This window comes from Nyctereutes procyonoides, unplaced genomic scaffold (assembly GCF_905146905.1).
Source record: "Nyctereutes procyonoides isolate TBG_1078 unplaced genomic scaffold, NYPRO_anot_genome, whole genome shotgun sequence".
Taxonomy (NCBI): Eukaryota; Metazoa; Chordata; class Mammalia; order Carnivora; family Canidae; genus Nyctereutes; species Nyctereutes procyonoides.
Genome location: NW_026575135.1, coordinates 65,082,941 through 65,107,050, shown reverse-complemented (window position 1 = coordinate 65,107,050; position 24,110 = coordinate 65,082,941). Strand labels below are relative to the sequence as shown.

Sequence of the window (24,110 nt, the reverse complement as noted above, 5' to 3'; positions counted from 1 at the left end):
TAGTGAAAGGGAATATAAGGGAAGGGAGAAGAAATGTGTGAGAAATATCAGAAAGGGAGTCAGAACATAAAGACTTCTAACTCTGGGAAATGAACTAGGGGTGGTGGAGGGGGAGGAGGGCGGGGGGTGGGGGTGAGTGGGTGACGGGCACTGAGGGGTACACTTGACGGGATGAGCACTGGGTGTTATTCTGTATGTTGGTAAATTGAACACCAATAAAATTAATTAAAAAAAAATAAAAAGGGATCCCTGGGTGGCGCAGCAGTTTGGCGCTTGCCTTTGGCCCAGGGCGCGATCCTGGAGACCCGGGATCGAATCCCACATCGGGCTCCCGGTACATGGAGCCTGCTTCTCCCTCTGCCTGTGTCTCTGCCTCTCTCTCTCTCTCTCTGTATGACTATAATAAATAAATAAATAAATAAATAAATAAATAAATAAATAAATAAATAAATAAATAATAAAAATAAAAAAGAATAGTGGCTAAGAGAGTCTGCCCAAGACAGGCAGACTATAAGAAAACAGGGCTCTAAAGCTCTTCCCCCAAGGAACTGAAATTCATTTGAAACAGAGTGTGAGCAAATTCAAGCTTCCATGTGCTTTCAAAGATAATAACTCCCCTTAACGAAGACCAGTAAGCTGTATGATAAACCAGCGAGAACCTAGGGAAGAGACAGCTAAGAAGTGCACACCTGCAGTCAGAGCAAACCTCAAAGGGGGGGCCTCAAAAACTATCCCTGCCTGAATGTAATGGGATCAGACTGAGAAATTTACAGCCGAAGGCATTGTACAAAAATGACAGGACAATCAGCTAGTAATTAGTGGAGCCTAACAAGCAGGATGTGATACCAAAAGAAGAAGGCAGCTCAAGAGAAAGATCTGGAAAAGAGGTCTTCAAAGAAAATCCTGCTAATACCATGTGATAGTGGTGATGTTTGCACAACTCAGCTAACATTAACAAAAACCTCTGAGTTGTATACCTTAAAAGAATGAATGCCATGGTATGTGAATCATATCTCAATACAGCTGTTATTTTTTAAAAAAATGTAAAAATGCAGTGGAAACAGAATGTTTAACCTAATTAGTAAGAGAGAGGCATTTTGTTACTACTTAGCATCATGTTATCTGAAGGTGGGCTTCCTTCCCTACAGTGTTAAGCTGCAGGAGGGCAAAAACTTTGCCTTTTCATTTTTCACCCCAGCACCTAGCACAGTAAATACTGTGCTATCAATAAATACTGTTCAATACATGAAGGAATAGCTTTGCTCTTCCCTTTGCTCCACCTTGGGATGCCTTTCTTCTCCTAGACAATTTCTTATCCTACCTCTTCATTTTCTAACATATCAAATATTGATCTCCCCTTCATTTCTTCCCTAATACTTGAGCAATTAGTTTGTATTATAAATGAAATTCAGAATCTCAGATCTCCCTTTGCTGTAATTTGTGATCATTCTGGCCAAACAACAATACATAAGAGGCAAAAGTATTTACTGAAGGAAATATTTATTTTTAAAAAAACACAGCATTTTATGAGTAAAAACCATAACTATGATTTAAGCTAAAACTAATTATTTTGGCTTCTACTTTGACAGGCTCATAAAACATCATTACCTATTTATTTTAAAGCATGTCCCCTTGGGATCCCTGGGTGGCGCAGCGGTTTAGCGCCTGCCTTTGGCCCAGGGCGTGATCCTGGAGACCCGGGATCGAATCCCACGTCGGGCTCCCAGTGCATGGAGCCTGCTTCTCCCTCTGCCTGTGTTTCTGCCTCTCTCTCTCTCTCACTGTGTGCCTATCATAAATAAATAAATTAAAAAATTTAAAAAAAAAAAGCATGTCCCCTTTATTGACCTAATTCTACTTCCAATTAGCTCAAACTAATAAAACTATAGTACTTTAAAACACTTCGCATTCCAACTGATCAACTTTATGTTTAGCAAGTTACTTTACAATATAAATTTGTGCTTATTTGCTACTTTAACAGCAATTTTTCTCATAATTTCCTCTTCGACAATGGTCTGCATATGCTACTCTGGTGCCTAGCTGTTCAAACTGTTAAACCATCTCTTACCACTACCGGATAAGTAGCAGAGTACTTGTTCTCCTCATTCTATGTTTTTTTTTTTTTTAAGGTTTTATTTATTTATTTGAGAGAGAGAGAGCACAAGCAGGGGTAGAGGCAGAGGCAGAGGGACAGGGACAGGGAGAAGTAGACTCCCTGGTGAGCAAGGAGCCCAACATGGGGCTCCATCCCAGGACCACGGAATCATGACCTGAGCTGAAGGCAGATGCTTAACTGACTGAGCCACCTAGGTGCCCCTCTCCTCATTCTAAAACCTTTTCCAGGTGCACCTGGGTGTCTCAGTGGTTGAGCGTCTGCCTTTGGCTCAGGTTGTGATCCCAGGGTCCTCAGATGGAGTCCCACATCAGGCTCCCCACAGGGAGCCTGCTTCTCCCTCTGCCTATGTCTCTACCTCGCTCTCTCTCTTTCATAAATAAATACATAAAATCTTTTTAAAGAATAAGTAAATAAAACCTTTTCCAAAGAACAAAAAAGTCTTGTTATATCCAAACTTAACTCTAGGAGGTTTAAATATTTTAAATTGATAATGGATTAAATAACCTATAACTTCAACAAATTTTTTAAGATTTTATTTATTCATTCATTCATTCATTCATTCATGAGACAGAGAGAGAAACAGAGACATAGGCAGAGGGAGAAACAGGCTCCCTGCGGGGAACCCAATGCAGAACTTGAACCCAGGACCCCAGGATCACACCCTGAGCCAAAGGCAGACACTCAACCACTGAGCCACCCAGGTGTCCCAACTTCCACCAATTTTTTTCAAATATTTACTGCACGGGGATCCCTGGGTGGCGCAGCGGTTTGGCGCCTGCCTTTGGCCCAGAGCGCGATCCTGGAGACCCTGGATCGAATCCCACATCGGGCTCCCGGTGCATGGAGCCTGCTTCTCCCTCTGCCTGTGTCTCTGCCTCTCTCTCTTTCTCTCTCTGTGACTATCATAAATAAATAAAAATTAAAAAAAAAAAACAAATATTTACTGCACACTTGTGTGCCAGACATTAGACACTTGGGACAATAAAACAGACAAAATTTCCTGCCCTCATGGAACTTATTTATTCTGTCTGTGCCAGAAGGAATTTTTTAAAAGATCCTTGCTTCCTATGAACTATTACAGGTGATAGGAAAATAAATACCAAACAACTACACATCAAAACTGATTATTTATTTATAATAGTAAACATTCATTTTGAAATAAAAATCAAGCAGTGCCTGGGGTGCATGGGTGGCTCAGTTGGTTAAATGCCCTCAGCTCAGGTCATGATCCCAGGGTCCTGGAATCGAGGCCCAGTGTCAAACTTCCTATTCAGTGGGGAATCTGCTGCTCCCTACTACTTGTGCTCTGTCTCTCAAATAAAATCTTAAAAAAAAAAAAATCAATCAAAGGATGCCTGGTTGACTCAGTCAATAGACCATGCAACTCTTGATCTCAGGTTATGAATTCGAGTTCCATTTTGGGGGGGAGAGATTACTTTTAAAAATTAAGTCTTAAAAAATAAATTAATTAAATAAAAATCAAGCTACTTCCAGAATTTATATAGCTCTGAAGAATATTAATATCTGAAGAAATATCAACTGGTCAATTGGGTATAGGTTTAGGGAATAACTATTAAGGTATATCACTGACAAAGTCATTCACTATCTTGTTATGTGATCTTGAGCACATCACAGATTCTCAGTGTCCACCTTCATAAAACTGGTAACACATCAAGTAGATCCTGGAATAGCTCCTGAACTGCAGACAAAGGTTATAAAAATATAATCATTAATACTAGTAGTTTCCAGCTAATTTATAACAGAATGACCAAAGAAGGAGTTGAGATCATTCTGTCTTCTAGATTTGCAATGCTTAGTAAATGGAGAAGAGAGAAAAATGTACAGTGCACTGCAAATGTGTTATAAATACTGTTTTCCATCACTGAGATTTATCTTCTTTAAAATCTATACAACCCAATTAAGGTTAATTACATTCTTAAAATATAAATGGGATTTTCAAATAATTTCCCTGAGGAAATTTTATGGAATAATCTTTTTCTTCTTTTCTCGTTAAGGAGGTAGGAATAAATATGTAAGCTTCCTGTCAGACTCAGACTGACTGGCTTCCTCAGTGAATGCTGTAATACATGGGTAATCTGTCACTCTGGGCATGCTATCTCTGACAGGCTGGAGGCAAATAAAATTATATCTGACATACGGTTAGAGATGCTAGGACTTAAAAAAATCATCTTTCAAAAGTTTAATTAAATTCTTATATCATGTTCACTGAAAGCTATTTTTCTCATAGTACTGACTTTAATCAAGAAAATCTCACATAGGCAAACTTTAAAAATTAGTGAAGAGATTTACAAGAATGACTTTAAAGGATTTCTTTCATCCACTAAACATCCACTAAGCAAATGTAGAACCCAGAAAAAGAGCATACGTCACACTTCCCAGTACTCAACAAAATTTTTTTAGTCCTAATGGAGAGGAAAAGCAAAGAACAAAGAGTTGCATAGCTTTTCAATAGATTAGTCGAATAGATACACTATATTACACACAAAAATGCCAACAACTTTCTAATTTTAAGATAGGCTTTGAAAAACCAAATACCACAGTGCCCTCTACTGTCATTTTAGAGAAAGTTAATCTATAAAATAAACTAGTTTTTAAATTTCTGACTATATTCAGTATAACCAATGAGAGAAGAAACATCTCCTTTTTACTATAATTAAATTTTTATATAATAAATACATTAAATAAATTTTCATTTCATAAAGGGAATAAAAACAGTTAACATCTACCATGTCTGACTACTTCAAATATAAATAACAATGATATTCTCATACCTGCCAAGGTTGCTTTTATCACTACCTTATTTTATAACTTCTTCTAGGAGTAAAGGAAGGATAGGCTTAGAAAGAAAAGAAAATCACTGTTAAAAGAGAAAAAATAACTCCATAAAGAGAATATGTTTTGATGAGACTTTCAAAGACCTGTGCCCCCAGAGGGCTTGTCTACAATAGTGATTTCCGAAATGGATTAAGTAAAATGAGCAAATGGGTCGTTACCACTTCTACTTCGAATTAAACATTACTAATATTTAGTATATGGATTAACACTCCCTCCTTAGGCTGATAGGTCATATGGTAATGTGTTAGGATAAGTGAGATTCTGATAGAAAACAAGGCATTCCATAACATGGAGTGTTAACAATGGCACCCACAAAGAAAACTACATACACTTGTCAAAGAATCTATATTGAAGAAGTTCTGATCACACAATCACAAATGAGTAAATTTGTGGGAGAGCTGTTTCTTACCTATTACTACTTCAAGTACTTCATCAGAGTTAAGAAATAAAATCTGTGGCCAAGTTCAAAAAGGGTGTTGCCTGTGTTCTCCTCTAGGATTTTGATGGAGTCTTGTCTCACATTTAAATCTTTCATCCATTTTGAGTTTATCCTTGTGAATGGTGCAAGAGAGTGGTCTAGTTTCATTTTTCTGCATGTGGATGACCAATTTTCCCAGCACCATTTATTGAAGAGACTGTCTTTCTTCCAGTGGATAGTCTTTCCTCCTTTGTCGAATATTAGTTGACCATAAAGTTCAGGGTCCATTTCTGGGTTCTCTATTCTGTTCCATTGGTCTATGTGTCTGTTTTTGTGCCAGTACCACACTGTCTTGATGACCACAGCTTTGTAGTACAACCTGAAATCTGGCATTGTGATGCCCCCAGCTATGGTTTTCTTTTTTAAAATTCCCCTGGCTATTCGGGGTCTTTTCTGATTCCACACAAATCTTAAAATAATTTGTTCTAAGTCTCTGAAGAAAGTCCATGGTATTTTGATAGGGATTGCATTGAACGTGTAAATTGCCCTGGGTAACATTGACATTTTCACAATATTAATTCTGCCAATCCATGAGCATGGAATATTTTTCCATCTCTTTGTGTCTTCCTCAATTTCTTTCAGAAGTGTTCTATAGTTTTTAGGGTATAGATCCTTTACCTCTTTGGTTAGGTTTATTCCTAGGTATCTTATGCTTTTGGGTGCAATTGTAAATGGGATTGACTCCTTAATTTCTCTTTCTTCAGTCTCATTGTTAGTGTATAGGAATGCCATTGATTTCTGGGCATTGATTTTGTATCCTGCCACGCTACCAAATTGCTGTATGAGTTCTTGGCCACAGTAACTTCTTGCAAGATACATCCACGAAAGCAAAAGAAACAAAAGCAAAAATGAACTATTGGGACTTCATCAAGATAAGAAGCTTTTGCACAGCAAAGGATACAGTCAACAAAACTCAAAGACAACCTACAGAATGGGAGAAGATATTTGCAAATAACATATCAGATAAAGGGCTAGTTTCCAAAATCTATAAAGAACTTCTTAAACTCAACACCAAAGAAACAAACAATCCAATCATGAAATGGGCAAAAGACATGAAGAGAAATCTCACAGAGGAAGACATAGACATGGCCAACATGCACGTGAGAAAATGCTCTGCATCACTTGCCATCAGGGAAATACAAATCAAAACCACAATGAGATACCACCTCACACCAGTGAGAATGGGGAAAATTAACAAGGCAGGAAACAACAAATGTTGGAGAGGATGCGGAGAAAAGGGAACCCTCTTACACTGTTGGTGGGAATGTGAACTGGTGCAGCCACTCTGGAAAACTGTGTGGAGGTTCCTCAAAGAATTAAAAATAGACCTGCCCTACGACCCAGCAATTGCACTGTTAGGGATTTACCCCAAAGATTCAGATGCAATGAAACGCCGGGACACCTGCACCCCGATGTTCCTAGCAGCCATGTCCACAATAGCCAAACTGTGGAAGGAGCCTCGGTGCCCATCGAAAGATGAATGGATAAAGAAGATGTGGTTTATGTATACAATGGAATATTACTCAGCCATTAGAAACAACAAATACCCACCATTTGCTTCAACGTGGATGGAACTGGAGGGTATTATGCTGAGTGAAGTAAGTCAATCGGAGAAGGACAAACAGTGTATGTTCTCATTCATTTGGGGAATATGAATAATAGTGAAGGGGAATATAAGGGAAGGGAGAAGAAATGTGTGGGAGATATCAGAAAGGGACACAGAACATAAAGACTTCTAACTCTGGGAAATGAACTAGGGGTGGTGGAAGGGGAGGAGGGCGGGGGGTGGGGGTGAATGGGTGACGGGCACGGAGGGGGACACTTGACGGGATGAGCACTGGGTGTTATTCTGTATGTTGGTAAATTGAACACCAATAAAAATTAATTTATTAAAAAAATAAATAAATAAATATGTATTTTTTAAAAAGCCAAAAAAAATAAAAAATAAAATAAAATAAAATCTGGTATGACAATAACATGTTCTATTAAGTTTTTCATTGTAATTCCATTATTGTTAATATACGGTGTTATATTAGTTTCAGGTGAACAATATAATTACACAATTCTATACATTACTCAGTGTTCATTATGATAAGTGTACTCTATAATCCCTTCACTTACTTCCCCCATCTTCCCACCCGCCTCCCACTGGTAACCATCAGTTTGTTCTCTATAGTTAAGAGTCTGTTTCTTGGTTTTTCACTCTTCTTTTTTCCCTTTCCTCATTTATTGTGTTTCTTAAATTCCACACATGAATAAAATCATATGGTACTCATCTTTCTCTGACTTATTTCACTTAGGCCCATAGTCTGAAGCTCTACCCATACTGTTGCAAATAGCAAGATTTCATTCTTTTTATGGCTGCGTAATATTCCATTCTTTTCAGTTTCATTCTTTTGCATGTAGCTGTCCCATTCTCCCAACACGATTTGTTGAAGACACACTTTTTTCCCATTATATATTCTTTCCTTTGTTAAAGATTAATTGACCATATGTGGATTTATTTCTAGGCTTTCTATTCTGTTTCATTGATCTATGTGTTCATTTTTGTGCCCATATCATACTGATTACTAGGGATTTGTATTATAACCTGAAGTATGGATTGTGATACCTCCAATTTCTTCTTTTTTAAGAATGATTTAACTATTCAGGATCTTTCATAGTTCCATATAAATTTTAGGATTGTTTGTTCTAGTTCTGTGAAAAATGCTGTTGATATTTTGATAGTAATTGCATTAAATCTACACACTGCTTTGGGTAGTATAGACATTTTAACAATAATTGTGCTTCCAATCCATGAGCATGAAATCCACTTCTTTTTGTTGTCTTCAATTTCTCTCATCAATGTTTTATAGTTTTCAGAGTACAGGCGTTTCACCCCCTTGGTTAAGTTTATCCCTAGGTATTTTATTATCTCTGGTACAGTTGTATATGGGATTGTTTTCTTAAATTCTCTTTCTGCTGCTTTATTTTCAGTGTATAGAAATGCAACATTTCCGTACATTGATTTTGTATCCTATGCCTTTACTGAATTCATTTATTAGTTCTAGCAGTTTTTTGGTAGAGTCTTCAAGGTTTTCCATATACAATATCATGTCATCTGCAAAGAATGAAAGTTATACTTCTTCCTCACCAGTATGGATGTCTTTAATTTTTCTCATCTGATTGCTGTGGCTAGGACTTCCAGTACTATGTTGACTAACAGTGGTGAGAATGGACATCCTTGCCCTGTTTCTGACCTTAGGGGAAAAGCTCTCAGTTTTTCCCCATTGAGTATGTTAGCTATGGGTTTGTCATATAAGGCCTGTGTTATATTCAGTTCTATTTCCTTCTAAACCTACTTTGTTGAGGAATTTATCATGAATGAATAAAATCAAATGTTTTTTCTGCATCTATTGAGATGATCATATGTTTTTTATACTTTCTCTTATTGATGTGATATACCACATTGATTAATCTGCAAATACTGAACCACCCTTGCATCCTGGAAATATTTCCCACTTGATCATGGTGAATGATTTCTTTAATGTATTGTTGGATTCAGTTTGCTAATACTTTGTTGAGGATTTCTGCATCTATGTCCATCGGACATACTGGCCTGTAGTTCTCTTTTTTGGTAGTATTTTTAGCTGGTTTTAGTAATGCTAGCCTCACAGAATTAATTTAGAAGTTTTCCTTCCTATTCTATTTTTTGGAATTGGTGAGAAGAATAGGTACTAACTTGTCTTTAAATGTTAGAGAGAATTAACCTATGAAGCCATCTGTTCCTGGACTTTTGTTTATTGGGAGTTTTTTGATTACTGATTTGATTTCATTGCTGGTAACTGGTCTGTTCAAATTTTCTACTTCTTCCTGCTTCAGTTTTCGGTAGGTATATGTTTCTAGAAATTTATCCATTACTGCTAGGTTGTTCAATTTTTTGGCATATAATTTTTCATAATATTCTCTTACTCTTGTTTGCATTTCTTTGGTATTGGTTGTTATTTCTCCTCTTTCATTTGTGATTTTGTTTGAGTCTTCTCTCTCTCTCTCTCTCTCTCTCTCTCTCTCTCTCTCTGTTTTTTATGAGGTTGGCTAGAGGCTGATCAATTTTGTTGATCTTCTTTGAAAAGTACCTGCTTTTCAAAGAATCTTTTCAAAGAACCTGCTCCTGGTTTCATTTATCTGTTCTTCCATTTTTTAGTTTATGACAGTAACTTTAAAAAGCAATATAAAGATTAGGTGAACATGGATTCACATCTTACTGCCTTTAACAGTGAACCCCACCATATATATGCATTATGCCTCAAAATAACAGGTAATGGTAGCATAACTCCATCACAATATGCAAAACATTTTTAAATGGTTTATTTCAACATTGCCTCTTCCTTTTTAAAATCTTTGTGTGTGTGTGTGTGTGTATGGTTTCTGAGGCACATCATACATTAGTATACAATAAATACACACAACCATAGAAAAAATATCTATTAGAATTTCATCCTAAACTTTTTAACTAACTGTGGTATGTAATCAACTTTGGAATCACTGGCCTAGAGATAAGCTTGTTCCAACTACAGAAACTATAATCAAGAAAATTTTTAGTAAATTTTATTACATATAAAGAAGCCTTAATAAGAGCCAGATGCCTGGAAAACAAAGCCTTGTGTCCAGACCAATGACTACACAGAACAGCTATATAAAGCCCCTACCAAAACTTCAATGACAAAGTGACAAATCAGCTAAGACTGAGAATCTTAAGTAATCATAAGTAATCATCTATATTGCTATCATACTATTTACTTTCTATTTTCTTTTATAGAAACATAAACAATTACAAAAATAACAAAACAACCTTCTTAGTAGCAAATTAAATCACTCCTTCCTCTGCAAACTTTTATTTTATGATTTCATAATTTGTCTTAAATATTACTTAGATATATTTGCACTTACACTCAGTTGACTACAAATTTTAGAGGAGATAATCTCTCAATCATTTTCTATGGCCCAACCTATGCATTTATTGGAAACTGGATATTGAACTAATAATGACTGAATGAATAAAGAATATCCACATGATTTATCAAAGTGAGCTTCAAGGTCTGTGTGTAACAGAATTTTATTTCTTATCCACTGGTCAAGGAAAGTCAACTGCATGAATGTCCACCCTGACAAGCAAGCAGTTAAATACTAAAGTCTCAAGGACCAGCTTTCCTCATTAAAGATATTTTACAAAGAACAGTACAGAATTAAGAGATCACATTACTAAAAACATCTTCATTTTGTTTATTCTTTGTTCTTCTTTCCCTTACCTAAAAACTGTATTTTAAAATACAGATCCTTATATAGCTGATTCATTAAGGAAGTATTCCTCCTAATTTTATATAAAATTAGGACTCTCAAGAGACCTGAGAATTTTCTTTGATATAAAAGAGAAAATATAAGGTTTAATTTACTGATGCTTACATACTTAAGGGACTATAATAATGCTATGGAGTAAGTCACTGATTTTGATGTACCTAAAAAAGTGTTTCTCACTTTTTTATTTGTGGTTGGAAAATGAATACCTTGGAAAGCCCAAAATAACAAAATCTCCATCATGAGGCAATTTATTTATAGTGACCACAATACATAGTGAGCACAATACATGTAAGATTATTTATTTGCCCTTAATCTCTAAATCTAGAAAAACTACTCTAACATGGAAAGAGTTAACTAACTCCAAAATAGACCAATTTCATAAATAATAATAATGATATTTCATGGAGGAGGAAAAAAAGAGGGAAAATAGGGGAAGAAAAGGGAAAAGGAGGAAGGAGAAGGTAGAGGAAGAGAAGGGAAGAAAATGAGGAAAGAATGAAGAGGAAAAGATAAAGAGGAAGAATTTTTTAATTTATAATTTGAGAGAGAGCATGCGCGCATATGTGAGAAGGCAGAGGGACAGAGTGAGAGGGACAGAAAGAATCTCAAACAGACTCCAGGCTGAGTGCAGAGCAAAACACAGGGCTCGATCTCATAACCCTGAGATCAAGACCTGAGCTGACAACAAGACTCGGAAGCTCAACCAACTGAGCCACCCAGGTGCCCCATAAGGAGGAATAATTTATTGCTAATTGCCTACTTGTCTGTTATAGTGACTGTGCTAAATACTTTACATTCACTGAATCTCAAAAACTTGACAAAGACAGGTAGTATTACTGTCCTAATTTACAGATGGTGAAATCAAGACTTAGAGAAGTTAAGTAGCTTTCTTGAGAAAGCTGGGGCTAGAACCCAGTTCTAATTCCAAAATGCACGCCCTCCGAGCCATCCATTTTGGGATCCTATATAAGCATTTAATGATCAATGGAAAGTCTTACTACATAATTCTACCTAGCTTCCCCAGCCCCAGAAAGCCTAGCAGTAGCGTTAAAACATTTGGTGATAAACAAATAAACCTATGAGTCTGAAAGAGAGGACTAAGAAGCAAAAGGCTGGAATCAAAAGATTTTTTTTAAACTCTTCAATTCAAAATGTCTACAAGTAATTACGAATATACGGTTAAAGACACAAGAAGTAGGAAAAGGCTAAGCCACAGGAATCCACTAGTATCATGGAAAAAGCAGTCAGGAGAGCAAATAATTCAAACTTAGAAGACAGGCAAGACAGGTATTTAAGCTGGACCCTGAAACAGAATAGCATCTCAGACACCAGGGATGAGGAAACACCATTTGATACAAAGGGAATAACAGAACAAAGGCATGAATTAGAACACAAAAAACATATTTTGGGGGATTAGTTCCAGGTAGCTGGAGAAGAGGGTATGGGAAGGTTATAATGAAGAAGAAATGTGCAAGGCTTTGCAAGCCACATTAGAGCCTGGACTCCATTCCTTACCTGAAATACAAGCATGGAAGGTCTCCAGGAAAGGAATAAACATGATCATACCCAGATGTTAAAAATCAAATAAGCTTTTTTGAAAAGGAGCTGGAAAACAGTTTGAAAATACCCCAAAAGGCAAACACAGAAATACTATGCTACCCAGCAATTCTATTCCTAGGTATATACCGCCAAAAAAATTGAAAACAGGAATTAGAACAGAATCAGGCGTACCAATGTTCATAGCAGCACTATTCACAAGTGTCCATCAACAAATGAATGGATAATAGATAAGCAAAAAAAATAAATAAATACTCAATAAACAAAAGTGATATACACGTACAATTCAGACATAAAAAGGAAAGAAATTTTGATAAGCTATAATATGAATGGAACTTGAAAACATTATTCCAAGTGAAATATTAGACATAGAAAAATAAATACTATATGATATAAAAAGGATCTGGAAAAAGAAAATTCATAGAAATAGAGTAGAAGTTACCAGAGGCTGGGCTGGGGGGGATGGAGGATGGGAAATGATTATTTAATGGGTACAGAGTTAACGTCAGAGATGATGAAAAAGTCTGGTGCACAGATAGTAGTGATGATTATACAATATTATGAATGTATCTAATAATGCTGAGTTATACAGTTAAAATCATAAAAATTATAAATATTGTTATACATATATTAGCACAATTTTTAAAAAAGAAAGAAAGAGAGTAGCCTGCCAAGTAACATGTCTACATAAACGAACAGGTCAGATATTTCTCCCACAGGCTAATCCCTCTCAACCTTTGCAAAGTCCAAAGACTCCTCCTATAACTTTTCTTTTTTTCCCCCCTAACTCTAGAAGACTTGTATTTACTTCATTTCACTGCTGCTTTTTTCCCACAGCATTCCCATTAGGCTTCCAGCAGAGAAAACCAAAAGAAAGGAAAAAAACAAAAAACAGGGGAAAACAAAATAAATTCCTATCAGTAATATCTTCAAATTTGTCATTCTGACTGAAAAAATGAGGACCTATCAACAGAAATAAGAAGCTGACCTTAGCCAGGTAAAGGATTTAAGAAATAAAAGCTCAATCTTAAAAAAAAAAAAAAATAGTAATTAAAAACCCCCTTTCCCAAAATAACAATAGCCAAAGAAAAGGAAAAAGAAAAGAATCTATGGATTTGAAGACCACAAATAAACACCTCACTGGAAGTATTTATTATATGTAGCAGGGAAACAAGGTTAGTTATACTGTTTGCTTCCTTTATTACAATCCTTTATTAAGTGGTGTAATAATAGAAGTAGGAAAGCTAAAGCAGTCTGCCCCTTACTAGTTCCCTCACCTTGAGGGTCTATAAAAAGGAATAACTATTAAAATCACAAAGTTGTCTCATGTATTAAATAAATTACGTACATAAGAGCACTTTATAACCTGTGAACCCCTTTTAAATGATACCAAATTTTGGACTAGACTATTTCTGAATATTTTCTCTCACTATATAAGTACGAACATAACAATGAATTATTAATTTTGGGCAAATGTACTTTAAAAATTAATGTGCTTTGATGTTCTTTGAAGAAAACTTCTATCCATTGGAGGGTAATGATATAATTCTTATTTTTCTTAGGGAAAATAAATCAAACATTTAGAAAGCTCTAATGTGGTTTTTAAAATTGGTCACTCCTCTTTGGAGACTTAATTAAGAAAAAAAAATCCCTCTTGACATATACCATCTTTGCTCAACTTTGAACATAAGATTAGCTTGCACAGTAATTTGTAAATCAGTTAGCTTTCCACATATATTACAAATTAACGACTTCAAAGAATAAGTATATTTTCTAAACCAATAGGAAAGAACATATTAACTTAATACTTTTCTCTTAGGAATACGATACTTTTTTTATATGAACAAAGAATTAAATTTTCAAATTATCTAAATTTTAATCTAAAAATTATCATCAAGAATTAGGTGACTTTAAATTTACCAAAATAGTTTGTTTTCTAAACCTAAGTGCTGATACCAGTTCAACACTCTTAATATATCCTAAACTAATTGCCTTGGGAATCATCATTTTTCACTTGTACCTACCAAACTCGTAGGCTGATTTACTTTGCTGCTTAAGCAGACCAGCCATAATAGTACATGAGACCTAGAATCAAAAAGCAAATGCCTACAAAGGGCAGGTAGTTAATAAGAATGAATCAAGCAGGAATAGCTAGGAGCTACGGTGCCCTGGACAGATCACACCGGACCCAACGTCATAACCAATGCTCAGCTCAATCAATTACTGCTCCAAAAGGTGGTCCCTGAGCTGCTAGATCTTCCTATTCTCACAGAAGCCAGAAATCTGGATTTTTTTATATATATAAAACGTCTTGTTTTTCAACTGTTAGAACTAATTTAAAAATGTAAAACACCAGTTCAAAACAAAACATCTGTTGGCTGCCAATGTGTGTGGCTCTTGCATTCTTCTTAAACATCTGCAGTTTCCCCTCTGTCCCTCTCTCATGATTTTATCCCCACCACCTTTTTCTCCAGAATATGCAAACCTAAAGAATAAGGAAAGATTAAGATGTGGAATCAAGGGGCTATATGTTGCTAAAAGGTATGAACCAGGAACTAGAAGATGAGTAAGTTCTAAAAATCAAATACACAGTATAGTGATTATAGTCACAGTAATGTATGATATATAGACCTCCCTCGACTTATGACAGGGTCACATCATAAATGCATCAAGTTGAAAATATCCTGAGTCACAACACATTTAATACACCTATCCTACCAAACATCATAGCTTAGCCTAGCCAACGTTGCTCAAACATGCTCAGGACACTTATCTACTGTTGGGCAAAATCATCTAACAAAGACTATTTTTACTAATGCTGAATTATCTCATGTAACTTATGGATTATCGTACTGAAAGTGAAAGACCGAATGACTGGCTGGGCAAAGAATGGTTTTAAGTGCATTGGTTGTTGTTCTCCAGGCTACTAGTTCCCTGCTGTCACCCAGCATCATGAGAGAGTATCATACTACATGTCACTAGACCAGGAGAATGTAAAACTTCAAAAATCAAAAGTACTGTTTCTAATGAATGCATATTGCTCCTGTACCCACACCACCATAAAGTCAAAAAACCCTAAAATGAACCATTGTAAGGCAAGGACCATCTATACTTCAAATTTTCTGAGACTAGATCTTAAATCTTCTCACCAGAAAAAAAAAAAAAAGGATAATTATGTGACCAAAGCTAACACTACCAGTGCTAATCATACTGCATCATAAAAATGCATCAAATCCACACATTGCATAGTTGAAACTTAGATAATGTTATGTGCAAATTACACCTCAATTTTTTTTTTAGAAAAGGAGCTAGAGAACACTAAAGCTGGGGTATCTTGTTACTAAGCTTGAAGTAAACATACTTAAGTTTAAAAAATATGAAAATCAGGGTGCCTGGCTGGCTCAGTACAGCATGAGGGTTGTGAGTTCAAGCCCCAGGGTGGAGCCTACTTTAAAAATACATATGGGCAGCCCGGGTGGCTCAGCGGTTTAGCGCCGCCTTCAGTCCAAGATGTGATCCTGGAGACCTGGGATCGAGTCCCATGTCAGGCTTCCTGCATGGAGACTGTTTCTCCCTCTGCCTGTGTCTCTGCTCCCCACTCTCATGAATAAATAAAATATTTTTAAAAAATAAAAATACATACATATATACATAGTATGAAAACCAGAGCTACTCTTGCAGACTTGGTGGCTCCACTTTAACTAGTGACTACATCTATCTACTCTGCCAACAAAATCATAAGACTTTTGCAGCAAACATGGAGCTAGGTTAAGTGCTTGCTGAGCCCAGGAGCCAGGCAGACTGGAGCTGGAGACCCAACTCTGCTACTTACTTATTACCTCTACCTCCTCATCGTTAATTTTTTTGTTTTACTCAAGTATGATTAAAATACAATGTTTTACTAGTTTCAGGTGTACAACATAATGATCCAACAATTCTATACATTACTCAGTGCTCATTAAGTGTAATCACCATCTGTCGCCATGCAACATTATTATATTATTGACTATATTTTCTATGCTGTACTTTTTAACCCTATGACTTATTTATTTTATAGCTGGAAGCCTGTACCTCTTAATCCCCTTCACCTATTTCACCCATCCCCCTTTAACCTCCCCTCTGGAAACCACCATTTTGTTCTCTGCATTTAAGAGTCTGGGTTTTTTTGTTTGTCTCTTTGTCCACTTGTTTTGTTTTTTTAGATTCCACGCACTGAAAACATATGGTATTTGTCTTTCTGTCTAATTTATTTCACATGCCATTATATCCTCTATGTCCATGCATGTAGTTGCAAATGGCAGGATTTCAGTCTCTTTTGGTCATGTAATATTCTATTTCAAATACATATAAACATATATATATTGTATAAGATTCCACTTATAAGATATAAGATTATCTATATCTTATATCTGTATAAGATATAATCTGTATAAGATTCTCTATTCCACTATACATACCATATGTATGTGTACACACACCATATATCCTTTATCCCTTTCTCAACTGACAGACCCTTTGGTTGTTTCCATACTTGGCTACTGTAAATAATGCTGCAACAGATACGAGGTGCATATATATTTTCAAATTAGGGTTTTCACTTCCTTTGCATAAGAATCCAGTTATAGAATTACTGGATCAGATGGTATTTCTGTTTTTAATTTTTTGAGGAACCTCCATCCTGTTTTCCAGTTTCTGCACAAATTTACATTCCCACCAGCAGTGCCCAGGGATTCCTTTTCTCCATATCCTTACTGATACTTGCTATTTTGCAACTTTTTAATTTTACCCCTTCTGAAAGGTATAAAGTGCTATCTTTCATTGTGGTTTTTGATTTGCATTTCCGTGATGAGTGGTTTGATCATCTTTTCATGTGTGCGTTGGCCATTCATATGTCTTCTGTGGAAAAATATCTATTTAGGTCTTCTGCCCATTTTAATCTGATTATTTGGGTTTTTTTTTTTGGGGGGGGGGTGTTGCACCTACTCCATAATTTAATACTTAACAATACAGGGGCACCTGGCTGGCTCAGTCAGAGGAATGTGATCTCTGGGTCATGAGTTCAAATCCCACATGAGGTATAGAGATTAAACAAAAAAACTTCTTAAAAATTTTTTAAATAAAAAATAAAAGCTAACAAGAAAACCAACACTAAAATTGTTGTCATGAGAAATAAAATCTTGCATATAAAATACCTAGGCCTCGTAGGTGTGCAAGCCCTTGCTGTTTCCCTTCCTCAATTAAAAAATACTGGGTGGTCCGACATTATTCCATTATTCTAAGGATCAATGATTTGTCAGTGATTTCTAACTCTTATCCTCAGGCTCATGGCAGTAATTATAGAAGATATAAAAGTATAATTAAGATGTCTCACTTCTTTACTAGAATGAGGCTCGAACTCTTCTCAGTCAAGACTTTTACCACTATATCACAAATCAGTCTGCGTTTTTTAATAAAATAGAAATTATTATAGCTAAAAGTCACCTGATGAAATCACACTTGTGACAACCATTCAAATATTAAAAATACTCCAGGGCTTAGTTTGGTGGATTCTAATACATTTGGCTGAATTCTTTTTAACCTCCCTAACACAGATTACCTGGCCCTTCCCAATGCAACCACCACTAATCTCTATAGCTATCTCCTCTCCCTCCTTTCCAACAAGCTCTCTAAACACACTCTTTTCTATACTCTGTACACCTGTACATTCTGTTTACTCAACAGGAACACACTTCTAATAAATTATGTATCTAGCAATAACAAACCAGTTTGGGATTTTTTTTAAATACCCTGTTCATGTTGAAGAGATCTTTTACTTCTAACTAGCAAGCTTCTGCTCTAAAGTTAAACTGTTTGGACTGGCTGAATAAAACCAATTTTTGGAACTCCCTAGGCTATGACAGTTACATGTTTAGAGAAAGGAATACTGTTTTAAGTAAATGGCCAAATAATTGATATTTGCTGGTCACCCAAATATAAGAATGCATTTCAGGGGCTCCCTGGGTGGCTCAGCAGTTTAAGCGCCTGCCTTAGGCCCAAGACCTGATCCTGGAGTCCCCGGGATCGAGTCCCACATCAGGCTCCTTGCAGGGGGCCTGCTTCTCCCTCTGCCTGTGTCTCTGCTTCTCTCTCTCTATCTCTCATGAATAAATAAATAAAATCTTTTTTTAAAAATGCATTTTAGTTTTAAAAACTATTATAAGCATAAATGTAGGTAAGTTCACCCAGGGCAGTAAAATTCCAAGAGCTTAATGAAATAAAATATAAAGAGCCATCAATTAGTGATATTTCACTAACAACACCTAAGTATTCTCTGATTTCTAGAACTGTAATCTAACCAATTTAAACAAGCAAAATACATACTATGCCAAGGCAGAGAAGAGCTTTTAAAAGGTGTAAAATTTCACTAGAAAAAGCAAAATGCAAAAGTGTTGGAATGAATCATAATCCTAAAATATTAACTAAATGTAACTGAAAACAAGCTAAAATCCACATCATTTTTATTTTTTAAAAAACAGATTGGGGGGATCCCTGGGTGGTGCCTGCCTTTGGCCTAGGGTGTGATCCTGGGGTCCCAGGATCCAGTTCCACATGGGGATCCCTGCATGGAGCCTGCTTCTCCCTCTGCCTGTGTCTCTGCCTCTCTCTGTGTGTCTCTCATGAATAAATAAATAAAATCTTTTTTTTTTTTTTAAAAAGGCAGATTAGGTTAAAGCCTTACGCTTTGAGGAGGAATGAAAAGGCAAAAAGAACTTTTAGGGCATAATAGTGGATATTATAAAGTGTTATTATAAAGTTGTCCAAAATCAAAATATATACAACACCAGGGGTAAACCCTAATGTAAAACTACAGACATTGAGTTACAATGACGTTCATCCAATTTAGCAAATGTACCCCCCTGGCAGGGGATGCTGATAATGGGCGAAGTTACCTAGAGGTGGGGGGCAGAGGATATATAGGAGATCTCTGCTCCTTCCATGCAATTTTGCTGTGAATCTAAGACTTCTTTAAAAAAAATAAAGTCTATTAGGGGGTAGCGCAGTGGATTAGAAAAAACTATAAATCTTCGCTAAATGTAGGAGACTCATCTTCTTTATAAAAAACTATATACAGCATTTATAATGAGCAATTCTGAATAGACTAAAAACTACATGATAAAGCTGGCATGATAATTTAGCCTTGCATTTATACTTGAAATACTTTTCTACCAGCATCCTATTGAGATACCTTTGCATCATTGTTAAGTGGTTCTCCTAACACTTTTAGGGAACTTGTTTAAATAAACTGTATTCACATACCCTTTCTGTTCAACTATGCCGTCCGGGGGCATCTGGATGGCTCAGTGTTTGAGCATCTGCCTTTGGCTCAGATTGTGATCCCAGGATCTGGGCTGAGTCCCACATCAGGCTTCCTGCAGGGAGCCTGCTTCTCCCTCTGCCTATGTCTCTGCCTCTCTCTGTGTCCCTCATGAATAAATAAATAAAATCTTTTAAGAAAAAATTATACACAGTTCCTTCTAAACACATATTATTCATTCTCCTCCAAAGTCTATCTGTATTGAGTGCCTACTCTCAATAATACAATATAAAAAGATCCTTACACTCAAGGTCCCTTCCTCTGAGCTCTTACAAACCAATCCTGGGAAAAGGTCAAAATGTCCAAGGTCAGGGATCCCTGGGTGGCGCAGCGGTTTGGCGCCTGCCTTTGGCCCAGGGCGCGATCCTGGAGACCCAGGATCGAATCCCACATCGGGCTCCCGGTGCATGGAGCCTGCTTCTCCCTCTGCCTATGTCTCTGCGCCTCTCTCTCTCTCTCTCTCTGTGACTATCACAATTAAAAAAAAAAAAAATTAAAAAAAAAATGTCCATGGTCAGATACTCCAAGTAGTCAAGTAAAGACATTAAACCAGTCTGTCCTTCTCTCCTTCTCAGAATGCTTTTCTCCTGACTGGATCCTTCTCATCTTTCAACTCTCAGTATATATATTTCAATTATCTCCTCAGAAATATTTCCTGACAGCTTCCTATTTCTGTCACAGAATCCCATTCCTTTGCTTCATTGCTAGCTTGTTGTTTTTGTTTTTCATTCTGTAATTACATAGTTGGTTGCTGGTTTATATCTGTATCCAGTAACAGACTGAACATCCCATAAGGGCACAAATTCCACTGTATAACCAAGAATCACCAAAGCCTTCAATAAACACTGGTTAAATGAATGCATAGGTCTGGGGCTCAGGACAAATGACTGGGCTAGAAGTACTGGGGTAGAGGTGATAATTTATCCATAAAAACTGGGAAGATCACCTGTGAAAAATGAGGGGGGTGAGTAGAGAAGAGAATCCAGAATCAGGAGCTGAGGAAGCCCAGCATTTAGAGTTTGAGTGAAACAAGCAAAGAAGACTAGGACAGACAAGTCAGATAAACCACAGGGAAGGGGAATCCCTGGGTGGCTCAGCGGTTTGGCGCCTGCCTTTGGCCCGGGGCGTGATTCTGGAGACCCGGGATCGAGTCCCACGTCAGGCTCCCGGCATGGAGCCTGCTTCTCCCTCCTCCTGTGTCTCTGCCTCTCTCTCTCTTTCTCTATGTCTGTCATGAATAAATAAATAAATCTTTAAAAAAAATAAAAATAATAAAGAAAAAAACACAGGTAAGCCAGAGACACATGATGTTTCAAGAAGTCAGTATCTAATTGCAGACTGCTGCCAACAGATCTAGTAAAAAGTAAACAGGGGCACCTGCGTGGCTGAGTGGTTGAGCATTGACCTTTGGCTCAGGTGGTGATCCCAGGGTCCTGGGATCAAGTCCCACATCAGGCTTCCTGAGGGGAGCCTGCTTCTCCCTCTGCCTATATCTCTGCCTTTCTCTTGTGTCTCATGAATAAATAAATAGAATTTTTTTTTTAAAGTGAACAGAAAAGGATCCACTGGATTTCATCTCAGGGGGTTGACTTTGAGAAGAGCCATGTCAGGGCAGTGTAGGGCATGATGACACACCGCAGAGCTATTCCCAGGTGAGGAAGCAGAGACACCATCTAAGGGTTAAAATTGCAGCCTGAACGGAGATAGGTGATAGATGAAGACCTTCAGCAATCAAACAAAATGATCCTGAACAACCACAGGGTAGAGAGAACGTATATCTAAACAGCATGAGCTGTAAACAGGCAAGGGGAAGCAATCCTCACCACCCTGAAATACACTAGCACCCTCAAGAGCAGCGGCACAATGACGCAATCCTGAAAGGTCTGCACCGAGTGGGCGTACTGTGAGCCTTCAGTGTTGGTTGTCGTTGCCTGCTTAAACACCGCGTCCTCATCAGACCGTAGGCGTCCCAAGGAGCGCAGAGACAGTGGTGTTTTATCGATGCCCGCATTCTCACGACCTGGCACAATACAGATGCCTGGAACCATACGGAAGCTCAATGAATACTTCCAAATGAACTCAGAATTCAAAAGTCATTTTGACTGTCGCTGTTCTCTAATTTTTTTTTTTAAGATTTTATGTATTCATTTGACAGAGAGAAAGAGCACAAACAGGGAGAGTGGCAGAAGGAGAAGCCGGTTCCTGGCTGAGCAGGTGGCCCGATACCTGAGACGAAGGCAGAAGCTCAACTACTGAGCTACCCAGGCGTCCCTAATTTTTTTTTTTTTAAAGACTACTTACTTATTCATTTACCTATCAATCAGAGAGAGAGAGAGAGAGAGCACAAGCAGGGGGAAGGTAGAGGGAGAAACAGGCTCCCAGAGGGGAGCCGGATGCAGGGCTCGATCCCAGGACCCTGGGATCGTGACCTGAGCTGAAGGCAGGCGCTTCACCGGCTGAGCCCCCGGCGCCCCTGATCTCTAGTTATTTTTTACCTTTCTTTACTGTGAGATGACTACGCCACTCGAGCAGTGTCAGCTACTTTAAAGACGGTCATCACCCCTTACTTTTCTGACTCCTAGACTTTCTTGACCGCGAACTCGAGCGGGCTCGTCCCATGACAGGCTCGGCGTCCTGCAGGAAGCAAGGCTAACTACTCCTGAACCTGGATGAACGGCTTCTTACTAAAGGGCTGTCCCCGCAGTTCTCCAGACCGATCCAAGGTCACCGGCGGCGCCCAGCGCGGCGGCCCCGCGCGGCGGCCCGGAGGCGGCGCTCCCCGGGGCGGGGAAGGGGCGGGGAAGGGGCGGGGAAGGGGCGGGGAAGGGGCAGAGCCGGAGCCACCGCCTCCCCGGAAGCGGGCGCCGCAGCCTCCTCCCCAGGCCGCCGCCGGGCCAGGTCCCCGCCCCCACCCGGCTCCGCTCCGCTCCGCCCCGCCCCGCCCCGCCCCGCGGTCACCTGCAGCGGCTGCACTGGGGCCTCCGCTGGGCGGGCTCCACCGGCAGCTCCCACAGCGCGTCGGCACAGGCGCCGTCCGCCGCGGCGCCCAGGGAAGCCTCCGCCGGCGCTGTGCGGCCCTCCCGCCGCCCCTCGTCCTCAGGCGGCCGAGCGACGGGGTCCCCGGGTGTTCCCGGCGGTGTCTGCGGCTCCATCGCAGGCGCGCCCGTCCCGCTGTCACATGGAGTCCTCGCTGCCGCCGGGGGGCGCCACACGCTGCAGAAACCGCCTCGCGCCGCCCGGCGTCACGCACGCAGGCCACGTACGGGGGGCGGGTCCCCGGAGCCCAGGCTCGAGGCCCCGCCCCCCGCGGAATCGGGACGCGCCTATTGGTCAGTGCTCAGCGGGCGGGTAGACCTCGAGCAGGGAGGAAAGTGTGGGTTGTCCCGGGGAGCAGGTGCTAGAGTAGGTAAGTAAGCCTTTCTGGCCCCGGAGGAAGGAGACCCTTCAGCAGACACCTCAGGCAGCAAACTCGAATGTGCCTTCCTCAGTGTCTCCCCTTTACAAGTGAAAATTAAATGGAACTCTGCAGTGTCCACCTTAGGATAGGACTTTGAGAATTAAACTGGTTGAGCGCATGCCGCAGTCGCAGCCGCGAGGTACTTGATGTCTAAGGGCCAACGTAGGATAGGCAGCACCAACTGCCGAGGGGAGGCTCGGCCGGTGCATTTCACACAGATTCTTAAGTAGAAAGAGGGAGCTGCATCCTGTCTCTTGTACATCTTGGTAGTCCTCCCTTGGCTGGCATCAAGCATGCTGTCTTACACTGGACACCCAATGTTTGTTGAATGAGGTTTTTAAGTTATGTGAAGCCTGTAAGATCAGGAAGCAATCAGAGGGCTTTTCTGTGGATAAGGGGAAAAAAGCCATCCAAAGAGAGAAAGAGCGAGAGAGAGAAAAAGGAAAGGAAAGGAAAGGAAAGGAAAGGAAAGGAAAGGAAAGGAAAGGAAAGGAAAGGAAAGGAAAGGAAAGGAAAGGAGAAAGAAAGAAAGAAAAGAAAGAAGAAAGAAAGAAAGAAAGAAAGAAAGAAAGAAAGAAGAAAGAAAAAGAAAGAAAGAAAGAAAGAAAGAAAGAAAGAAAGAAAGAAAGAAAGAAAAGAAAAGAAAAGAAATTATGTTACACAAGTATTTACAGCTCCTGGATAACAGCAATCTAACCTGCAGTGTTTTGAGCCAAAATGAACCCCACCTTAGAATGAAAGAAGAGATAGTACTTGCTGAGAATGGGCGCTGTTGCTTTTCACTTATTAATATAGTATGTTATTTGTACCAGTATTCAGCATTTTAAAAAAATGTAACTTGACTTTCATCATTTATCTAAGTCTTGCAATCATAATTATTTGATTCCAGACCCAGGAAGGATTAAATATAAAACAAAGTATCTTCACTACTAAGAGTAATAGAGCAGTATTCTGT

The 24,110-nt window shown here is 38.7% G+C and overlaps 1 protein-coding gene across 1 annotated transcript in view; it reads right to left on the bottom strand.

Moving 5' to 3' along the window:
* Positions 1-23,044, bottom strand: part of DTWD2 (DTW domain containing 2) — a 108,416-nt gene extending 85,372 nt beyond the window's left edge. Inside the window, exon 1 of the mRNA XM_055302711.1 lies at positions 22,657-23,044. Within this exon, the coding sequence (XP_055158686.1) occupies positions 22,657-22,850 (194 nt within the window). The 5' untranslated portion in view covers positions 22,851-23,044. The remainder of the gene's footprint in view (positions 1-22,656) is intronic.
* Positions 23,045-24,110: the final 1,066 nt, after the last annotated feature.